Source organism: Falco peregrinus, chromosome 4, assembly GCF_023634155.1.
Source record: "Falco peregrinus isolate bFalPer1 chromosome 4, bFalPer1.pri, whole genome shotgun sequence".
Taxonomy (NCBI): Eukaryota; Metazoa; Chordata; class Aves; order Falconiformes; family Falconidae; genus Falco; species Falco peregrinus.
In genome coordinates this window covers 50,463,688-50,482,264 of record NC_073724.1, presented here as the reverse complement: position 1 = coordinate 50,482,264, position 18,577 = coordinate 50,463,688, and the positions used below count along the sequence as shown (strand labels likewise).

Here is an 18,577-nt window from a genome sequence, read left to right as displayed (position 1 = left end):
CTTCCTGGGTTCCTCTTCCAGCCAGCCTTTCCTCATCCAGGCCTTCTTCTTCTCCCATGGCCTCTCCTACATCTGGGGTGCTCTCTCACCTCCCTCTACTTCTTCCAAGTCTGTCTTCACCCAGTACTCCTCTTCCATCTCCCTTAGAGCTATTTAACTACTTAGCAGCAACCAGCCACAGCTGCACCTTATCTACATCAGCCAACCCACCGCCCCTGAAGCCAGCCCACAGCTGTATATTATCAATGTTAACTAACCTGCCTTCAATCCTCTATAATTCCTCTGCACTGTAATACTGCAAATCCTTTTCTAGTGTCAGTTCTAAAAAAGTTAAGTTCCTCACAAGTGACCTTCTCCAAGACAGAGGTTTTCTCTGCTATCCTAAGTCTGAGACACAAATCTTTCCCCATCCAGTCTGTTAGCTTTTGAATTGGTTTAAAAAAAAGAAAAGAAGCCAACAAAAACCCTTGTGCCCTATGCTTTCTGCATAAATTCAGGCATGCAATTAATGTAAAGTCTGTTTCTTGAAAAAGACTGTGTAATAACTAGCAATCTACCTGGGTAAATAGATTTACTTTCTAAGTTAGCAGACTGAAGATTATCTGGTTTTAACAGTAATTTTAAAATCAGCTCCATTCATAGTGTCCGTTGTGTTACGGATATCATGTAAAATAAGCTTTCAAGTGGGGCTGAAGAGATTTTTGCTGATCTCATTTTTACATCTGTACAGCTGAGATTTATTGAGTTTTTGAGAAACAGCCCAAAATGATTGAAAGAATTTTAAGTTCACACTATAAGTAAATTTGGAGACTGTTCCATATTCTTTATGAGGTTTTAATTTAGTGGAATCACATACCACCACATCAGCAGTATTCCTGTTGTTTTTCTAAAGAATAGTTTTCCCATCCCATGTCCTTCAGTGATGAATTGTCTAGAGAAAAGGATATGTGCAGATTTCTTGGGATCAAGAAATTCGTAATGATGTGCCTGAAATTTTTTGTGAATTTACATAATTATTATTGTTTTGGATCAAGTCTAAATAACCAATAAACAATCTGCAAATACAGTCCTTTCCTTTCAGGCCTTGCTTATGCATGTCAAAGCGCTCTTGCATGATACCTACAGTTACCCTGCCTTTTCCTCTGACTGTTCATTGTGCTGATGTGCAGTAACAAATGCTTGGTTTCTCCATAGGCTTACCATCAATGCTGAGTGCCAGCTGCAGCTGCACAATTTCCCAATGGATGAACACTCATGTCCTCTGATATTCTCTAGCTGTAAGTAATACTTTGATGCCTGTTGTGTATGACTAGTACGCAGAGGTACAAATTTAATTCTTCTTTCTGTCAGGTTGTTCAACCATTCCACAACAGGTATAGAAAGTTTAGGTTTGCTTAAATATTCAAGGAATTTTTGTTTTCCTCACAAGCATTCCTGGTTGATATATTTATGCCATGAATTCTTCTGTGGATTGACTGTTATTTTTTCCAGAACCAGTCTTTCTAGTTGATAGACTTTCAGTGAGAGCCGATATTCATACCAGTCTGTGTTATGTTAATCTGTACAATCGTGTGACATGCAAATAAGAATAGAAGTTGCAGTGTTCTTGTGGAGGGAGGTGCACAGCTTGGGGACATGCAAAGCAATCTCTGAACGTCTAAGTTAATAACAAGTATCATGGTAATGCCTCTTTGTTCCATAATAACAGTAAATGGTGTAACATAAATCTCATTTTCCTTTTATTGCTCAGTTTGTCCGGTAGTCACAATGTTGTATGTGGTGGTGTTGGTATATTTAGAATCTACCTAACAGGCAAAACAAATACATTGGTGAAAAGGATGGAAAACAAAAGTCAGGTGAGTTATTCTTGGGGTCCAATATTACTGTGAGAAAAAGTTATCTTAATGCTGATTCATTTGGAAAAGCTTGAGAGCTGTCCGCTCATGGGTGCACCTGCACAGTTTTGTTATCACACAATGTGAATGTTTTACAAACTTTTTTAAAAGATTCTCCACTAAAGATTTTTCTTTTGATAGATGCCAAGAATCAGGATCTGTGTTCTGAATGGGAAATGTTTTATCTTTCTATTTAGAAAATAGCTTTTTTTCCATCTTCTCTTAAAACGTGATAGAAGAATAACACTATTTAATGTCTTCATAATATGTATGCTGTTGTGATAGTAGGGTATTAATTTCCATGTATGAAAAGTATACAAACAGTAATCCTCAATTAGAAACCAGATTTGAATTTCAGCTGATCCAGGGTGTATTATTCATTTTCCCCAGGAAAACGTTTTTTAAAAATCTGCCAGTGTAAACAACTCCCTTTCCCCCAAAACATTATCACTACATTGCCATTTTTTATGATCTATGTATATAAGTGATCCTGGTCAAAAATACACAGTAGTGTGTTTCATTCAGGTGTGTGGAATATATGCATAATCAACAAGAGGCAGATAGCTCTGGAATGAGCTTTCATGTTAATGAACATTTCTTACTGAACTATATGCACCCCAGCTATCTTTCATTACTGCATCAAGCTACTCTTACCTTGTGGCAACTGCTATTGATTTGTTGAGGTACAGGGAAAGGAGTGTGTGATCTTAAAACTTAAACCCCAGTCCAGAGATACTAACTAACCCTACCACATAAATTTGATAGTTTCTGTGCTAGCAATACCCGAAGAAGGAGAACTCTAATAGAAAACACTTCAGACTTGCATTCCCCAACAGCTAGACAGTTGCCGAATGCAAGTAATTTATGCTTTGTGGTTTCTGTTTAAAGAGGGAGGATATCAGTGGGAACTTAAAAAGGCTCTGCTCAATGGCAAAGTTTCAAATACATCTTGATTTAAAGAGGTTCCTCCTAATTTAGACCTATTATCTCGGCGCCCTTCTGCCACTGAAAACATACCTGTATTGCCATTATACATGTACTGCCATCTATGGAGATGGAGACTACATAAGATCAAGCAGAAGCTGAATGTGTCACAGTTTCAATGTGCATTCTTTGTAGTTTCTTGCCAGATGGAAAAACCCATGCAGGAATATTAAAATAATGTTTTATAGTTTTGTCGACCTTTTTGGTCATGTTGATAACAAGGGTTTATTTCTTTAGGTTCATACTGAATTGTGTTCTTTTCCTTGAACACTTTTAGCACTACTGTTATAATATTAGGAAATCTGTATGATTTGTTTCTTTCATAACTTGGCTGTATTTTCTATGTTGCATACTTTCATAGCAGTCTCAAGATACATGGCACGCAGTGGTACTTAAGAAATGAATGACTGAGTGGATGCCTGAATGATTTATTACTGCCTGCTGTGACAGGTTTCTGAGTGGACAAGCTGATTACTGATTCCAAGATGTATGTCTTCAAACGAAATAAAAATGGTTGTAGAATTCACAGCACAGCTCCTCTTCCCTGTGCATCCCTTTCGTTTGTTCCTCAGCACAAGACAGATCTTCATAGTTTCCACTGTAGGCAAGCACGAAAAAGCACAAGTTTTGGAGAATATTCCCTGCAGCTCTGCACACACATGAACAAGGTTAAAATTTGAAATTTCTTACTTTTTATATAAATTTCCCATGACATTTCAGAAATGTGAAACTAATCTCAAATTGTTTCTGGAGTATTTTCCTCTAGTGCCAACTAATTCACACCCTAACCCAGCTGTTACTCTGGGGACAGTTGATTTTTCTTCCACTGGAATTCTGAGCTCTACTTGGTCTGTTGCCAGGATGAATAAGGACAAATCAGCAGCTTATAAACAAGAGACCATCTTAGTATGATAACAGTGGTTACTAAAACCTACCTACCCCTTCCTGTGGAAAATCTCATTCAAGAATGGTTCCTGGAGCTCTTTAGTCTTTTTTACAGGAGTTACAAAGTATTGAAATAATTTGAAAGCTCTTTACTCTCAACTTTTGTGTGTGCTTCAGGTGGACATGATGAGATGAATCATCTGGCATATTAGGGCATGTGGTAGGTGCATGTCTGTTGTTGCTGTCCTTACACGATGTGTGCTTAGCACGCTGCTTACATGAAAAGTTGAGCCCAGTGGCATAATTCAGGGCTGCTATGCAATGCAACAGCTCTTTCCCACTCTGAGTACCAGATTGGTTTCATCAGCCACTTGTGGCAAGCAGGATTCATTAATACAGAGATGCCAGAACGTTGGCATCAATGCCAATGAATGTATGGAATGAATGTGCGTTTCTTGTGAATGGGAAGAAAGAATCACTGCTGTGGCTTGATCATAGTGTAGCAATCTTTGATAAATATTGATCAATATGATCACATTTTCCTCATATGGTTTTAAAGTACTATATACTACTGTATAAAAATATTCTGTCAGTGTGGTTCTTCATTTGGGTGAATTTATCCTCCTGAGCCAAGGGAGGCTGCTGTGCTACTTCTGGCACTCAAGTAGCATATTAAACTGTCTTGGTTATCTCTGTTCAGCACTGATTTGAGCATTGTGGAAATAATTTTAGAATTCTGCCATAAAATTTAGTTTATTGGGGGAGTTAGGACTTGCATAAATATCAGTAAGGAAGAGGAGATGCTCTGAAGGACAATGTCAGCACAAGAATAAGCAAATAAGATGCAGGCAACAAGATGCGGTCTGGAAATGAGAAGTTAAATACAATTAATTGTGGAAGTCCTACCATTGGATACTATGGGTGTTAAAATTTTATAAGGATTCAAAACCGTTTGGACAAATCATTGGAAGAAGAATGCATTGGGAGCTATTAAGCATAATGAGATCACTCCGTACTAATGGGCACTATTTTTTTATTTTATTCTGAGGGAGTAAGAACATTTCACAATAAATAGTAGATAAAAGTGGCCGTATGGCTAAGCTACTTAAAGGAGCTCTTCTACATTAGAGTCATCACATGACTGGCTTCCAGCTGGCCTACATGGTTTTGGTTTTCCTTTATCACCCACTGGTGGGCACTGCTGAATGTTCTGGATTTTCTTAATTTGGGAGGACTAGGCACACTGCAGAATAATGTGAGTTTGTTTGTACCCACATCTGCACAACAGTTAATTGTTTGAGGTGTTCATTTCTTCAGCCCAGCACAACCTTCACCTCTTCTCCCCATCAATGTACTCAAGATTAACTTAAATTCATGACATTCCCTGAGGTGACAACATATGACAGCCATACCAGAATGAAGCCGACAAACCCATTACACCTTGTTTAGAACATCTGGTCAACTCACTTTTTAATGCTATACAAGGAGCTTTATGGTGGGAATCTGTGCTAGTTGCGTACCTGAGGTCTGAAACAATCTGTAAAGCCAACCTTCAGGCTTTGTCAGATGCAGTAATACTGAGCTGCAGCACAAACTGACAGGATAAAAATAATAAGATTGATTTTATTAATGGGCTTTCATTGCTTTGTTTTTATTGCTGCTGTTCTGATCAAACTGCAGACAGACACTGTTGTTCCCTTTTAAAAGCGCCTTAAATTCAGGCAATAGATGTTACAACATTTTTTGCAGCCAATTACTTTTTCTTAGTGAGAAGGTCTGCAGCGTCCTGAGTTGCCCATGACTGGAGGACTGCTGCAAGGCAGGAAAAGGTGGGCATTCCCGGAATGCGATTCCTACTGCAAGCACTAAAATATACACCAACAATTCGAGTGTTTTCCATTCTGTTGAAAACAGAGGAAATTAGAATTTCCAGCTATTGATGGTCCAGTTTGCTCAGTCAGGTCTTAAAACATGTACTTTTAGCCTTCTAAAAGTTCGTGGGCTTTTTTTGTCAGGTGATGTACAAGAGCACGCAAAGTATTGCAGAAAAAAGCAAGAAATGTGAAATAAATTTAACATAGTGCTTGAAAGAAACAGATACTGTCTTTCTAAATATAAACTCAGTTCAATCAAATGTTCCCCCTTTGAACGTGAAACCTCTCATGGATATGCAGTCAGTACTTTGAGCCTCATATCGTTAATTTTCTAACTGAACTAGCTGTCATTGCCAATTTTAATATGTTTCTCCTAGCCTAGAAAAGTAAATGCTGGTTTTGTTGTATGAGCTGTGCTTTGTTTCATCTCATGTATCATCAGCAGAATCATTAATAAGGTCTGAGGGCAGAATTTTACTCCTGATGAAGAACAGGCCAGAAGGAACACAGTTCATATCTCAGTAGGAGTTTCATTAAAGATGCTGGGAAGACATTACAATATGCAGAAAGAGCTTTAATCCACATCTGAACTTCCCATCTGTGCTCTTTGTAATGGGCTGAACCAGATCATGTGACATCAATGGAATTCTTGATTCAGGTTTTGTGACAAGCATATTTTAGCAGTTGTAGCTTTTTCCTCTTCAAGGAAAGTAGAAATTAAGGTACTGGGATGCATCCATCCTTCTCTTCAGAAAGCTTACTTTTCCAGAGAAGAGTCAACACAGAGAAGAAAGAAGAATTATATTTATGGAAAATTTAGCCTTTGAAAGTTTCCTTCCAAACCCTGTATTTAGCATATGACTTGTGTCATATATGACAATTCATGAATACAATATGTGAAGCATATCTGTGATAAATCCCTCCTCTTATTCATCTGCTAATCCCTCTTATACACAGCCATTTCCATATTTTCTTATCTTTGTTGCCCTCTTTTGGACTTTACTGTTTTCATTACACATTTTTTCAAATACCTTGGCTCTTGTACAAGGCAGTATTCAAAAACAAGTTGACCATTCCAAAGATTTATGAGGAGTGCATGATTCTTTAGGAATCTTCTTTGCTTTCATTAACCTGTAAGCATTACTGTTTCTAAGCATTTTTTTTCCTGAGGTACCCACAATGACACCTGGATATAGTGAATTTGAAATATGTTATAATCTTATATGAGTAATTTCATTTCTTCATTCCAATAACCATTCTGAGTGTAATCTGCTGCTGCGTTGCTCAGCTGTAACCCGAGGTTACCTAAAAGGGTAAGCTCTCCTTAGGTTTCCCTAAAATTCCCTGTAGGCGTTTCTTTTTTTTATCTAACATAAATAATGTATTGTTTCTTAGAAAGTAAAATATTTATCCAGTTCCTTGACTACTTGCTACTTACTAATTCATTACTACTTTTCTGTGTGTGACTCAATAAATTTCTTGGTATGTTAAGAGATACTGCATTAAGTATCTTCTAGATATTTTATGACTCTCTATGTCATAGCCAAGACTCATAAAAATTTTACAAGGTAGTTTGCATTTGAAGTTCTGCTAATTTTTGTCTAATTGCTCCAATAGGATGTACTATATATCTATGAAATTGGTCAAATTCATCCATGGTATAAGTACATTCACTGTAAAGTTACACTTCCTAACTCTGATTCATAGGATACTTATACCAAACCAGTACATATTGTAAGTAGTAGTGTGGCACTACTCTTTCTTTTAGTCTTCTGTCTCATTGCTCAAGATATATCAGAGACACTTTTCTAAACATGTACAGCTATATGGCTAAATGCTGGTTCCAAATTTATATAATATGTTGTGATATAGCCTAGAGGAATGAAGATGGATTAATTAGCATTGATAATATACAAGTGTGGGCTGGCTTCGGGGTGGTGGGTTGGCTGATGTAGACAATGTGCAGCTGTGGCTGGTTCTGTTAAGTGGTTGAGAGCCAATGAAGAGAGAGCAGCCAAGGAAGAGAGAGGAGGAAGAAGCAGAGGGAAGGGAAGAGAGAAATGTGCCCTGGATGAGGCAAGATGAGGAGAAGGCAGCAGAGGGACTGGTATGAAGAGTATGTTGGTATGAGATGGTAAAAGACCTTGTTGCAGCTTGATGGTTTGGAGAATGCTGCGACAATATAGGAGTGATAGACTTTAAAATAATCTGATATTGGATTTGATACCTGCCACTACACAAATGATCTCCACTTTGTAGAAAAAGCAGTGAAACGTCTCTGAGGTTGAGGGTTGTCCGTTGCCTCCCTGATGATTGGGGAGAGTTGATGGAAGTGCTTAATTCATGGATTATCCCTTGCTCTTCTGTTCCTCATAAAGAGCTGAGATTTTGGCCTAGTAGCAGACCAAATGTCTCTCTCCTTTTATAGTGACTCTTGAGATTTTTCTCCATGAGACTGAAGGCTTCTTTGGAGAGGCAGCAGCTGCTGTTACTTCCAGCAAAAATGAGATGCTAGAGTAAAATTGCAGCAAATGCTAATTAGTGAAGCCTAAAATGCTTAACTCATAATATCTTGGGTCCAGCAAACTCTTCCTGACACTCTCTAGATTGATGGTGTGCTATGTCATGAACCTGGCATCTACCTGAGTTTTGCAGTTGTCTTCCAAGTATCTTTGGTGTCTCTGTGTACCTTGCACAATTGCCTGAGGAAGATAAGAGGCCTGTGTCACAAACTCTCTAGGCATCTGCTGCAGAGGCCAGGAAAAAAAAAAAAGCTATTGTTCCAGGATCTGAAGGTTAAGATACGTAACTGTACTGCAGGAATATAACCACCATCTCTCACTTATATTTAAACAAAAAGACTGGAAGTCCCCAAAATCCCAAGTGCAGTCTGGATTCTCAATGCAACCAGTCTTATTTTTCTGTTTTCTATTAGTCAGATTAAAAAAAATAAATAAGTTAGGAATAACAAAACCTGTCTGAGAGCCTTTTTTTTTCCTTTGGCAAGAATATATGTATCTAACTAAGTTATGCTTATGGTGTCAGGACAAAATAAGAGAAAATGCTGAAACAAGGCAGGTGGCTGGTTGAATGTCTGACAGCTGAATGTATCAGCAAAAGGCCCTGGAGTCTCTGCCATGTGACAATCATTGTTAGTTCCCATGATTTCATCACATCTCATTATATTCAGTATTTACTTGAAGCCAAAACCCCTTTAAGAATGTTACCATGTGCCAATGTGATCTTTCTTTTTTTTTTTTTTATAAACATTTGTCAGTGTGACACAAAGCACCACAGGCAGGAATTAAATAGCTTGCTCCCTCAACTGCAATGTAACATGTATTATATACTGTATATTTATATTATTGTTAAGTGCTTATTTAGGTATGTGATAACTGGTTTGCAAATGAATCTGATCTTTACGGAGAAGCTGGTCCATAACATGTAAGCTCCTGGCTGGGCTGTGTTTGTAACTTCTGACATACAGAGCTCATATTTATGATATACAGAGCATTAGGAGACAGTCAGACTCCTTTGCATCTTATTTTTTAACACATGAAGGAATGACTGGTTTTGGCACGCTGTGACAACTATATCACAGGACAAAATGACCATGTTGTACCTGCCAGCTCGTAGCTGTTGGTAACTGGAGTGCATCTATCAATGGCTACAAGCTGTTCAGAAAGGACAGGCCAGGAAGGCAGGGCAGAAGGGCTGCTCTCTACATCAATAAAATAGATAGAGTGTGAAGAACTGTCTGAAAATAGTCACAAGCAACTTGTGGATAAGCTTATGGATAAGAATTAGAGACTGAGGCAACAAAGTGAACCTTGTAGTTGATGTCTAATACAGGCCATCCAGTCAAGGGGAGTCTATTGATGAAACCCTCTTACTCCAGCTACAAGTGGCATCGTGCTTGCATGCTCTTGTCCTTCTGGGGGACTTCAACCACCCCAACATCTGCTGGAAAAGTAGCAGGGCAAGCTATAGGCAATCTAGGAGAGTCCTGGACAGCATTGAGGATAACTTCTTAAGCCAGGTAATAGACAGCCCTACTGTCGTGGAAATGAGTGATACACTTCACTCTTAAGAGAGAAGCAGCAGTATTTTTATATAAAACAGCAATTTAACAAAATTTCCTAGTAAATGTGACAGTGGTTTAACAAGATTTGATGGCAAGGTGCACCTGATTGTTTCCTGTATAAAGGACAGGGTCAGACAGGACTGTCAGGGAGACCATCCTGTTGGGTGGTGAGATTCAGAAAGGACACTCTTGCATTCTAAACTCCTTCTCAGAGACAAGTTTATGTATGGCTGGATCCAGACTTAGTCCCAGACTTGGTCAACACTTTACATCTAAAGGATTATATGTGCACAATCAATCCTTTCTATCATTTAGCTAAGATTTCAAAGTTTAGCATGCTATTAATCACTGAGAATCTGTTGCAGCAAAGATACTCTCAACCTCGAGGAGTAACCCTGAGAGGCGTCCCTACTCAAGGGGAGATCCTGGAGTGCAGCCCACTGTTGTGCAGGAGAGCTCAGTGGGCCTTGGGCTGTCCACTTTTTATGGAGTGAAATAATTGACTCATAGTCATATTTCAGACCAACGACAGAAGTTTAAGTTTCTTTCAAACTTGGCCTGAGTCAGACGTTGACCAGTACTGTTAGGTGAGTGCATTGTTCAAATTAACCCTTGGCTATTGGGTTATTTGTCTCCCTGGAATGCACTTGGAGCCCCATGCAGCCACCATGACCAGACCCATCACTCCTCTTTGGGCTATGGGCAGATTTTGGTCATTGGTGGTTATCTTGATCCTTGAAGAAGAAACTTCCTAAGTCACCTTCCAAGATGCATGCTCCATTGTGTGTGCACAGGTGTTACATGCTACGCTTACTTTGGATTCCTTTCTTTTGGAGTGTTACATTTTGGCAAATGCTGATATAATTACATGTGTTTATTCCTTGTAGCCTCCCTTAATGTAATAGAAATGTACATCACAAAATAGAACAAAACATGAAAGTACAAGTCAAAATAACCCACTGCCAGGCAACTTGAAAGCTGCAACAGTTCCCTTCTCCTACCCTTATTTGCACATTTCCAAAGGCAGGAGACAAGCTTGCTTGAATCCAGAAGGTTCAATCTATTTTAGGTCCCTAATAGAATATGTGGCATATTCTTAAAGAAACAAAGAACATATAGTTTTATAATTACATTTTTTAAAAAAAATAAATTTAAAAAAATTGTATTGTCTTTCATGGCCACATCAATGGCCACACTTAAAAGTTACACAAATACATCTCCAAACTGTGAGAACTCGATGGTGTCTTATGAGAAATGAATGGCTGCAGAATTGCTTCCAAGTGTAGAGAAACCATTTGGCACTTTGAGAACCAAGAAGTACTGAACAGGTGTCAGAACCAGAACCAGAGCCAGAACAAATACTGAGTAAAAGTATTGAGGAAGAGAGAATTAATGACCAGAACTGCCAAGGTCAGCCAGGTAACCTGCAGTACGCCACAGAAGTTTAACAAAAGAAGTTACTGTTGACTCTCAAATTAGAGGCATCTTGGCTAGAGCCCAATGGATGCTTGTTACTTTTGCTAGGCTTAACTGACCAATGATAATGAGGTTAGTAGAAGCCATCAAAGGTTTACTCATAACAGTCCCAAAAACCAGTATGAGAACACCAAGTCCTCAACTTATTAGCCGTGTCTTGTCAATTTTATTTACCTTTAAAGCAGCCTGGAAAAACAAGGCAGCCTGGAAACAGGAAAGGTTACCATAAGAAAAGGCCTCTCCCTTTTCTCCCTTCTGCTTCTGCAAAATTAATGGAAAAACTAAAACATACCCCTAGTGCCCGTGGAGCTAAGTGAAGGAAGGAAGGCAGTTGTGCAGCCTTGAATGTTGCTTTGCTAACGGAGCTAGAGGGGAATCACGGAAATGCCCTGTGCATCTGTTCCTATTAGAGGGATGTTGCTGAGGTCTGACTGGCTGGGTCCCTTGCTAGGAAGGGCAGGTCTGCCTCCTTAAAAAGTGACTAACTTTGTGTAATGGGCATGCTATATCATAGATAGTAAAACTAATCCTTTTTCATAGTTAGGTAGCATATATGTCTGTCAAAGTATTCTGGAATGTCTCTTATTACCAGATAACCCCTCAGACAAACAAACAAGTGATAAGATTTAGACAGGAGAAAGCAGAAACATTAATTGAGACATCAAATTTAACTTAATTTTAAATTAAATATATTCTCCCATATGATGTAGATTTAAATTGATTATTCTTTAAGAAATGCTGACGTATTGTACATCTAAATACAGAGATTATTTCTGTGAAATGGAAATTAAGTTATAATTTAATATTTGGCCTAGCTATGCATATTGTAAAGTAATTTATTTTTTCCAGGATTTTTTTTGCATAACGTGACTTCTGGCAGCTTTACTACTAATGTGTTAAAGCTCAAGAGTAGCTGACTTTCTGCAAAATCTTTCCATCAGTCGCAAGAAAGAAAACGTAGGGAAGCATGTAGATTGAACAAAAGGTACATGCTATTCTGCGGCATGTTGCCAAATCAGAGAGCTTGTGCAGAAGACACTCAGGCTCTTTCTAGCTCCTTCTACCTGAGTTTCTTTCCCAGGGAAACTAAGGCAGTATCAGGAGGGGAGGTGTGTGACTTCATTATCTCCTGTTGGGGGTAGGAGCAGCTACGAGGTGAGATGTTCTCCTGGCTCTACCAGTAGCCATGTAACCCTAATCAGACTAATTGTTTCATATTGTCTATTGCTTTTGCTGTGACTTGCATTGATGTCTTTTGGTGAGCACTGGTGAGCAAAGTCAGCTGCATCTGTGTCCTCTGCTTGGTCATTCCTAGTGCATCGCTTTGGGAAACATCCCAGTTAATGTCCTTTTTTTCACTCTGGCAGCCTGATTTGAGATCTGTGTTTCTTCCCTTCAGAAAAACACCACCAGTGAAAAACCAAAAGCCTCATTAAAACAAATCTGATTATCAGGAAGTGGAATGAATTGCAGTTCACTGTATTTAGGCCCTTCATCAATATCTTTCTATTTTTATCCTTAGCAACACAAGTTACTAGAAAATTACATCAGATCTGTTCCATGCTTGATATGGGCCTCATGCAATGAAAAGATTAACAGAGTTCATGGTCTGGATCCCTAAGCTCAAAGTATTCCATACCATGCCCCAGGATATATTAAAGCCATCTAAATTCCTAGTTGAAACTGTTGCTTGACTAGAACAGAAGAAAACCATATGTATGAAAGGCTGATATGAAGTTAGTCCTTGATTTGTAGATAAACATCTTAGAAAAGAAGATCCACCCTGATCTCACCATTTTCTGCACCATATAGAAGCAACACGAGTATAGCAACAAACCTACCAAAAGAATCGCTGTTCCTCTCTGTCTCACACAGGCATGTATCCCTCTGCACACACCCACTCACAGATACACCTAGAAGAATAAGAAAGGATGAGAAAACAGCTACGTGATAGTTTTCAATCTTTTCATTACTGGCAGGTGCTCAGCTACTAAGGCAACAAGCAATATGCAAGAAGCTGCATAGAATTAAACAGGATGAAGCAAAAAGAAGAACATATCCTATGGCGAATCCTCTGAAATGGACAAACTGACTGTCCTTCAATTTTTATTAATGAAATATATGTCAAATATTTAGTTTTGGCCTTGAGGCGCTCTGGTGCTGCTGTGCTTGTAAGTCTTCCCCTTATCTACATTAACTTATTTGACATTTGAATGAGCATTTCCTATAACTGTGCTTTAAATAAAAAAAATCTGTTAATATTATAGGCTTCATGGTTTGCAATGGTATACACTGCATACCTCATGCCATTTGAACTAATGAAGGCTGAATGTCAGAGCTGATGAAGACCTATCAAGGAATTTTCCATCTATTTATTTATCTATCTATCTATTTATTTATTTATTTATTGCTTTGGAAAGAGGTTATTTCTGTGAAAGACAAGGTTTTCTTTTTGAGGAATATACATTTTAACTTTGTGAAAGATTTTAGGAATTTTGGTTCTCAACAGGAAAATATATTCACCCTATAACATCCCAAGGCACCTGAATCCTGTGTATGCGATGCTTAGTTCCAGATCTTGTCTTAAAAGGACAATGGAGAGATTCTCGATATACTTTTTTATTTCACTTTTAAGTGGCCTGATCACACACTGGCTATTTTAGTTTTCAAATTGTTTATGGCTCTGATTTTTTCACTGCAGAAGATGAAGTCCAAATGCTTACTGTATTTCAAAATAAAGCACCTAAGGGAAAAATATTTTGCACTTACAGTACTTCCTATGCATTTATCTGAAAGGAAGTAAAAATACCACCTCATTTAGGAAAAAAACTGGTAATCATTTAGAGCAGTCAATGTTGTCCATGTTTTAATTCTGGAAGGTTAGTTGCTCTTTTCAAGTTAAAAAGAAGAAAAAGTAGCAAGAGGTGCATGTTTCTACCTTGCAAGTATTTTCTTCCTGTATTGATTGACTTCAAATGAGGCTCCTAGACCAAATGAGCATGGAGAAGTTTGTCTGCAAATGATCACTTTCAACAGAAGGGAACTTTCAGGTCTGAATGGTGTATTTGTTCACAGCAGTTGTCTGAAAATCAACATTTCAATAAGACAACATTGCTTGCCTCTGGCAGCCAGAGAAAGCAACCACAAACTCTTGGATAAATGTATCATGATTAAAAGGAAACTGAGATATCCAAGTGTTTCATAACATGATATTTTCTTTCTTTCTTTTTGTCCCCAAAACCTTTCCCAAAGTCCATACATGAAATCCTTAAAGTTTTTCTTGTCTAGCCAACACAAGACTGCAGAGAGGAAGATAAAAGGCTGTTCCCAGCAACTTGCAAACTTCAAAGTTGTTTGGGAGATCTGTACTGTAGGTTTCTATTGATTTATGTGCAAAATACAGCAGCATTTCTTATGTCAGGGCTTAGCAGAACTGGCAGCCAAAAATCCTGGTCTGTGGTACTATCAGATTTCAAAAGTTAAGCAAGCTGAGGCTGGTCACTACTTGTGTGGGAGTTTCAGCAGGGAAACTGAGGTGTTTCTGAGATTTCAGAATGACAGTCACACTTTTATTTATAATCGTGTTCACTGTGATTCATTGCAGCCACCAAAGGCTGCCTTCCCTCTGGTATCTTGCATAACTATATGTACCAAAGCAAAACACATTAATGGACAGTGCATGGTAGTATTCTGTAATGCTTAGATACTATACTGAAGTTCACGGTGCAGTAATGTGGCAAAGATTATTATCCAAAGCAGGGGAGGTTCTGACTTGATAGAAAGAAAAGCAAAATAACCAGGGACAGTCAAGCACTGGAGCAAGTTGTCAAGGGCCATTGTAAAGTCTCTGTCCTTGGAGGTTTTCAAGACATAACTGGATAAAGCCCTGAGACACCTGGTCAGAATTTCAGTATCAACCCTACTTTGAGCAGGAGGTTGAACTACAGACGTCCTGAAGTCCCTTCCAACCTGACAGACATCTTTTTCTCATTCAGATCAAGATTTATGTTAAAATATTCAATCTTCCTTATAGAGCAATGTGTTCATATTCAGAAATAAAAATCTGTGTTTGTGAAAGCCTTCTTTCCCTGACAACTTTTTAAGAGAATCAGTTTTCAGTGTTGGCTTTCTTAAGGAACATCCAAAAAGGGGGGATGAGGGGAAGAACTGAAAATTGTTGCAGGAGGTTTTTTTGTTTGTTTTCTTCCCCTGTGTTTATGTTTCTGAATGGCTGTCTATGTCTTATTAGAAATGGCTTTTCCCGTATTTTCTCATTATACAGTGCTTGTTAGCACCAGCAATCACTGGTATATTATTTGCAAGCAAGGTGAATTTGGTTGATCAGGGGTGAAGGTTGATCAAGACCTGGCGATTCTTCCAAAGACTAATACATCAGGCAGTAGGTTCAAAAGTCAAGCAGGGTATAGAATGTATCCTTTTATCTCCCTAGAGCTCTTCCATTCTGTCCAAATTCCAGGAATTGATTTTCCGGTTGCTGGCATAATGCTGTGATAGCTCACTCTTCCACCTGTTGGCTATCGGCATTCACACCACAACAGTATGGAAGGACTCTGGCACTGACCCCAGTGGCTCCTTCCATTGTGCTCAAATTGGACACCACCTTCTTGTCACAGGTCAGACATGAGACCTGTTTCCCCTCTTTGCCACTGTGGTGGGTTGACACTGATGTGTTACCACCACCGTTCTAGCTACCAATACAAGCACAGCACTATGAGGGCTGCTGTGGGGCTCAGCCTGACCCAATACAGCCACTCAGTCACTCCCCACAAAATCACTTCCTACACCTATCTTCAGAAAACTCCTAGGTGTCCCTGTATTCTACAATCCTTTCCTTTTCTACCCTCCCCCTCCTTTTTTCTCTTTTTTTTTTATTTCTCCCCCTACCCCTTTCCTTTCTTCTCCTCATTCTCCCTTCTTCCTCTCCCTCCCTCCTTTTTTTTCTTCATCCTGTTGTCTACCACCCATGACTGTTTCCTTTACCCACCTACTTGATGTTTGTGTCCCTGTGTGGACTGACTGGCTGTGGCCGGAATTTGCTTCCTCAGGTCTGGCAATGAAAAATATTCCTTCCAGCCTCATTCTTTGGCAAGAAACAGAAAGCAGTTGAGAGGCTGAGCTCAACCTGTAAAAACATAAGGGTAGCACCTGGAGAGTATCTCTTCCTTCAAAGTTCAGGGTGTCCTCTGCATAGGAACAACAAGTATCAAGTTGCATTCAGCTGGACAATTGCATACAATAAGGGAGGGAGAATGAAGCAGCTCAGAGAAGGAGCCCAGGAACAATAAGAAGAAGACTCAAGGACTAGATACTCTCCTTGTGATGCAGAGGACAAAAAAGGATAGTCATGTCCACGTTTGAAAGGACAGATCCAGAAAACTGATATAAGGTAAAACTCAGAGGAATAGAAAACCCAAGAACTGACTTAATTTCAGGACAAGATATTCACAGTGACAAGCAGCTTGGAATTAGGAAGTAGAGAGAACACAGAAAGCTAATATAGAAGGTAGACGAAGACTGGAAATAAAACCCACCCAAAACCTAAGTAAATGTGTAATTATTTTACTGTTCAGGACTCAAGCATAAAAAGACATAAAACACTGCTATATACATACCTATCACAGAATTAATGGAGTTTCTGTGTATTTTTTGTTCTAAATTCGGTTTCATAAACATCAGTTCAAATAATTAAGTGCTTTGAAGTTTTTGTCCTTTACTCAAACTTACCAGCTTTTGCAGTTCTCTAAAAAACCTCAGTACTTCTCTTTCCACTAATTTTCTTACAATATACTTTTGATATTTTTTTTTTTTCATTTTAATCATAACTTGGAACAGAAGTGCTAAAATACTGTAAAAAAATATTCCTATAGTATTCTTCCAATAAAGAAAGGCAGGGCATAGCAGAAATTTCACCAGAGGTTTTACCTCTGTAGAATTTCTGAACAGCTGCAATAACTGAATATGAGACTGAAATATCGTTCAGACACATGTACATACTTCTCAGTGATGGTCAGAACAAAACCTTTTGAAGCTCTGGAGGGAGCTCATTATACAAATACTATCATGAATGAATGACTGTAATTCCAAATCTGCTTCATCATTTTCATCCTAACTTCAGTTTAAAACCATCATCCATCCCAAGCTTAAACCATTTTTGAAACCACAGGAAAAGCTGATACCTGTAATGGTCAGAAAGTTCATAATGACTGGTACAGTTAGAGAAACAAAAACAGGGTTTTAGAAATCACTCAAGGAGATTTTTGAATTTTTTTGAAATAGTATTTAGTTTCTTCTAACCTCTCAACTCAGGTGTATAAATTACGACTTTTCCAGCTATATAAGGTCTTGAGAAGCTGAAGAGGTCTTCATTAACTGACCTAAAGCACTTATGTACTCCATTAAAGTGTCAGTGTTTTCAAGGCCTTTTTATTAAGCTATTCTGCCTATAGAATATGACTTCACTTTCCAGCCTTGAAGGATTTTAAGATGTTAAATATCAAACTTACAGACATTTTATACCTACCAAGATTATTAAAATTGCAAGAATTAACTTTAGCATTAGTGTGTGCATAGGATATACTGCTATGTAGTTTATAGAATGGTAGCATATGAAATGAATATTGCTGATCTATCTCAATCAAGAGAGAAACAACAGAAGTTGTTTTTCACAATTCCTTATCTTTAATTTTTAATGAGTAAGTCCATTCAAAGACAGTTTTGTTTTGTTTTGTTTTTAATGTAAAGCCAGATACTGAACAGTTGGAACAATTTCCTCATATAACTGATAAACTTTCCAGGTGAAGACTGATGTATACTAAATTTTGACCTAGACCAGAGTTCGATGTCACTTTCAGGGTCTTTTTTTTTCTACTTTCTTAAATGTTGCTTGTTCTTTTCTTCTTAAACCGTTGTGAATGGCACGTGATCTTATATATTAAAATTACAACAAACCTACTTAAAAAGACTGAGCAGAGATCTAACAAATGCATATGAAAAAATTGAGGTTCTGTAGGTGATACTATGTGCAAATTTATTTTTAGTAAAGGCAACTTGGATTTCCTAGATTTTATTTTTAAATGTTGTTCGCATGAAAAAAATACTTGAGCATGAACATCAGATACATTTAGCTTTACCTCAGGTTTAATATGCTTAGGGTTTGTACAAAAGTAAATAGATCTCTAATGTCTTTGCTATGTTTATAAGATGTCAGTACATTAGTTTGGACATCTGTGTTACACTCCGATAGCGTAAGAAATCTACAAGTGTCTGTAACAGTAATAGTTTGATGCCAGAATGACTTCAGACTATTAGGTTGGAGGAGGTGTCATGGTATGTTGCAAACCAACCCAGAACTCACATGC

At 38.3% G+C, this 18,577-nt stretch overlaps 1 protein-coding gene across 1 annotated transcript in view; it reads left to right on the top strand.

The window, feature by feature from the left end:
• Positions 1-18,577, top strand: part of LOC101919915 (gamma-aminobutyric acid type A receptor subunit gamma3) — a 154,654-nt gene that overhangs the window by 1,816 nt on the left and 134,261 nt on the right. Inside the window, exon 2 of the mRNA XM_027788758.2 lies at positions 1,195-1,277. Within this exon, the coding sequence (XP_027644559.2) occupies positions 1,195-1,277 (83 nt within the window). The remainder of the gene's footprint in view (positions 1-1,194; positions 1,278-18,577) is intronic.